General features: G+C 40.1%; 1 protein-coding gene across 1 annotated transcript in view; it reads right to left on the bottom strand.

Annotated features, from left to right (window-relative positions):
- The window catches only part of cbll1 (Cbl proto-oncogene-like 1, E3 ubiquitin protein ligase), a 13,101-nt gene continuing 8,889 nt past the window's right edge, over positions 1-4,212 (bottom strand). The window contains exons 4-5 of the mRNA XM_039762156.1: positions 2,149-2,229; positions 1-1,537 (exon numbers count right to left, since the gene is read on the bottom strand). Coding sequence (XP_039618090.1) covers positions 401-1,537; positions 2,149-2,229 — 1,218 coding nt within the window. The 3' untranslated portion in view covers positions 1-400. The remainder of the gene's footprint in view (positions 1,538-2,148; positions 2,230-4,212) is intronic.

The following is a 4,212-nucleotide window of genomic DNA, read 5'->3' on the forward strand; positions in this document are numbered from 1 at the left end:
TTACATTTTTAAAATGTATTTATTTATTTTAGTTGTTACAGCATAAGAAAACAAAACAATTAAATTTAACCAATTCCTCCGCATGAATTCTAAGAAAACCAAATGCAGAATGTTTGATCCAGGTTATTTACACAATTCAATCCCAAGCAGAAGGACAAGTTTGTTTTAATGTCATTTTCAAATAAGGATTATACATTTCATTAATCAAACATACTTTGTTTCAATTATTAAAAGTATTTTGGTTTCCAGGTTACAGTTTTAAGAGTTCTGGTAAGCACCCAAACCACTGGCTAAAAAAAGGTAATTAAAACAGGTTCTTTAATGACACTGCATTCAACCTATGCAAGTGAAATGCACAAACAAAAAGTCTAACTTTTTCCAAATGCTCTCCATTAGGACATTACTGGTAGTATGGTCGATATCTAGACTGATCTGGATGATGAGGTCCCGGCATCTGGCCCTGAGGTGGTGGACCTTGCATTCTTGGAGGTGGTGGTCCCCTTGGAGCTGGCCAAATACCAGGACTAAGTCCACCAGGCTGATTGAAAGGTGGGCTAAGAGTTCCTTGTTCTTCAGAGAACTGCTGAAGTGAGCCAGGGTTATAATGATGGGGAGGAGGTGCACTAACAGGTGGGCCACCATGCTGAGGAGGCGGAGGACCAGGTGGAGGATGGCTCATGTATGGAGGCAACTGGGCAATTAAGTGTCCAGGTGGTGGTGTTATGGGTGGAGGTGCAGAGGTCATGGGAGGTGGTGGAGCTGGGTTATAAACCATGTGAGGAGTCCCCGAAGCCTGTGGAGGGTGCTGCATTGGGTGGCTTATTGGAGGAGGGGGGGGAGGGGGTGGGCCATAGTGCTGCTGCGGGGGCATCATATGATGAGGATGTGAGACCACTGGCTGATTCTGGTATTCGCTGGGATGATGATGAGGGGCTGGGCCAGGGCCAGGGCCTGGGGGTGGCGGTTCACGTCCACCACTGGTACTAGATCCTGCAGAGTCATCCTGGATTGGGACTGTAATGAGATTGCTGTGCTTACGAGTTGTAACTGTGGAGATACGAAAAGTTTCTTGTCCCACAGAGCGAGGGGGACCCAAAGAACTCATATCAGCAGACTGGGGTGGAGGCTGCGTTGCCCGGTGGTCTTCATGAGGCTGGCTGTAGTGCTCATGACCCACATGTTGCAATGGAGGTGGAGGAATAAGAACATGTGGTTTAGGACCTCCAATATGAGGGAGGTGGTGCTTATCCGGAGGCATCAGGAAACGCTCAGTCATTTCTGAAGGAGGTGGTGGTCCAGTTATAGCTGGCATGTGAATGGGATCACCTTGAGGGCGTCCAGTAACTGGCTTTCCACCTCTCATGTGACGATGGTTGATGTGTGCCTGTAAATCCCTCTGAGATAAGTATGTCCGCTTGCAGCCTTGCACAATGCTGCACATAAATAGAGATCCACGAAGACACTGTTCAATGCGCTGGACAGGATCATTGCAACTATAAAGAGAAGAACTGTCCTTAGATTTAGTTAGGGAAATGAAAATATATCAGCATTTAATTTGACTTAAGCACTTTAAAAAGATACAATCATAAAATATAGGGTGGTCCAGATTTAATTATGCATTTTTCATTACGCTATAACTTAAGGTTAACCCGAAATCCCATTGAGAAGTGTGCAAACGGACGACATGAAGAATTGTCTTCGCGCCGAACTGGAATTGTCCCTGCATAAATCAAAATCATCCAGATAATCTGGATCTGCATAATTAGATCTGGACCACCCTGTGTCTGAAGATAAGGCACTTCTCACTATTCTGATTTTCTTTTATTTTTATTCTGAATTTTTTTTACACTAAAAATGACAGGCAAAATCTGTTATACCAGATGTCATAAAAATATACAATTTTAATTAGGTTAAACATTCAAATACAATGGGCAAAAAATGAATTTTAACAAACATGAAACCAAGCATATACTGCTAGACATTTTTGATATTCTTCTCAATTATATAATAGTTCTATAAATCAGTAGGGATCCTCTGATCCATCGGCTGCTGATCAAATTCAATTGATATTCACTCCAAAAACTTAATCGCCAGTTTCCGATTTTGTGTTTTTTTTTTTTCTCCCAGCCTTTCTTTTCTAAGCATTACAGTAATTAAGTGGTACTGCTCATGTATGTCAAGCATTGCGGTACTTGATGCAAACTTATTGTTCTGCTGCTGGAAGGCAGCCTGAAAAAACAGAGGAGTCAGGTATATTTAGGAGAGATAAGACAGAAATATTGACTTTCACATTAAAAAAGTGGAGTAATAAACAGAGTGAAGAAACTTAGGAGTCACCCTTTGCATAGAGGGGAATTTTAGACTAATATTGTTCAGCTGAACAAAAACACAGCAATGCTCATTTTAATAAAGAACAATCTGTTCTCGCTGCTTAGTAACCAAAAACTTAAGGAACAATTTTAGACTATTTACTTGTAAAAACCATAAGCCTGTTAGTGTTGTATCTACTTGATACATATCCAATGAACATTATACTACAACTGTGACTTGTAATTATGACATTCTTTTATGCCATATGTACAGTATATATGTGTTATGGATATTCTGTTTACACTTATTAACTAAAATATGAGAACCAAACAATTACACTGCAATATGGTCAGGTTCATAAGTATGTAGACAGTGACACATTTTTCATAATTTTGGCTCTGTACGTCACCACAATGGATATGAAATAAAGCAATTTATGCTATTGCAATATTTAGCAATTATGTTATTGAAGCATATTAAGTGACTTATCAAAAAATAGCGTATGAGCCATTTAGGAACGAGAGGCACTTTTCTGCATAATCCCCCCACCCCTGTTTCCACTGGCTCAGAATTATATGGACATTTGACTAACAAGTTGTTCCAAAGCCAGTTGGGTGCAGTTCCTTCATTATTTTATTATATTAAGCAGGTAAAATGCCCAAAATTAATTCCAAATATGGAATTTGCATTTGGAAGCTGCCACTGTGAACTCTCAACATGAAGTCCAAAGAGTTGATCATTCAAGTAAAAACAGTCCCTCAATTAGGCTGAGAAAACAAAACAAACCCCTTAAAGAGACAGCAGAAACATGAGGAGTGGTCAAATTAACCATATGGTACATTCTTAAAAAGAAGAAACAAACTGGTGAACTCAGCAACACCAGAAGGTCTGGACAACCACAGAAGATAACTACTCTGGATGATTGCAGAATTCTGTCCTTGGTGAAGAAGGACCCCTTCACAATATTTAACCAAAACCAAGAACACTCAAGGAGGTAGGCATATCATTGCCAAAGTTTACAATCAAGAGACGACTTCATGAAAGAAATGACTGAAGGTTTACCACAAAGTTTTCTTGGAAAAGAGAAAAAACGGCTCATGATCCGATGAATACCGCATCACATGTGAAACATGGTGGAGGCAGTTTTATGGCATGATCATGCATGGCTGTGAATGGAAGTCAGTCACTAGGTGTTTATTGATGATATGTTTGCTGGCAGAAGTAGCAGGATGAATTCTGAAGCGTACAGGGATATACTGTCTGCTCAGAATCAGCCAAATGCTGCAAAACTGACAGAACAATGCTTCACAGTGGAGACGGACAATGAGCCAAAACATACTGCGAAAGAAAGCCAAGTGCTTTTCAAAAAAAAAAAGTGGAAAATTCTTCAAAGGCCAAGTCAATTAACTGACCCTCAACCCAATTGGACCTGCAATTCACTTGCTGAAGACAAAACTAATGGCACTAAAGTCCAATAAATAAGCAGCAACTGAAGACAACTGCAGGAAAGGTCTGGCTAAGTATCACTTGAGTGGAAACCCAGCACTTGGAGATGGCCATGGGTTCCAGACTTCAGGCAGTCATTGACTGTAAAGGACATTTAACCAAATATTGAGAATGATTCTACTTATGACGGGTAGTTTGTCCAGATACTTTTGAGCCCCTGAAAATAGGATGACCATGTTTTCATTAAACTCCTTGAATTAAAGCTGAATGGCTATACTTCAATGACATTCTGATTGCTTTGTTTCAAATTCATTGTGGTGTTGTACAGAGTCAAAATTATTAAAATTGTGTCACTGTCCAAATACTTCTGGACCTGACTGTCATTTGGTTAGTAAATACTAGCAAAATACCCGCGCTTCGCAGCGGAGAAGTAGTGTGTTAAAGAAGCAATGAAAA

The sequence above is a fragment of the Polypterus senegalus genome, chromosome 8 (assembly GCF_016835505.1).
Source record: "Polypterus senegalus isolate Bchr_013 chromosome 8, ASM1683550v1, whole genome shotgun sequence".
Lineage (NCBI taxonomy): Eukaryota > Metazoa > Chordata > Cladistia > Polypteriformes > Polypteridae > Polypterus > Polypterus senegalus.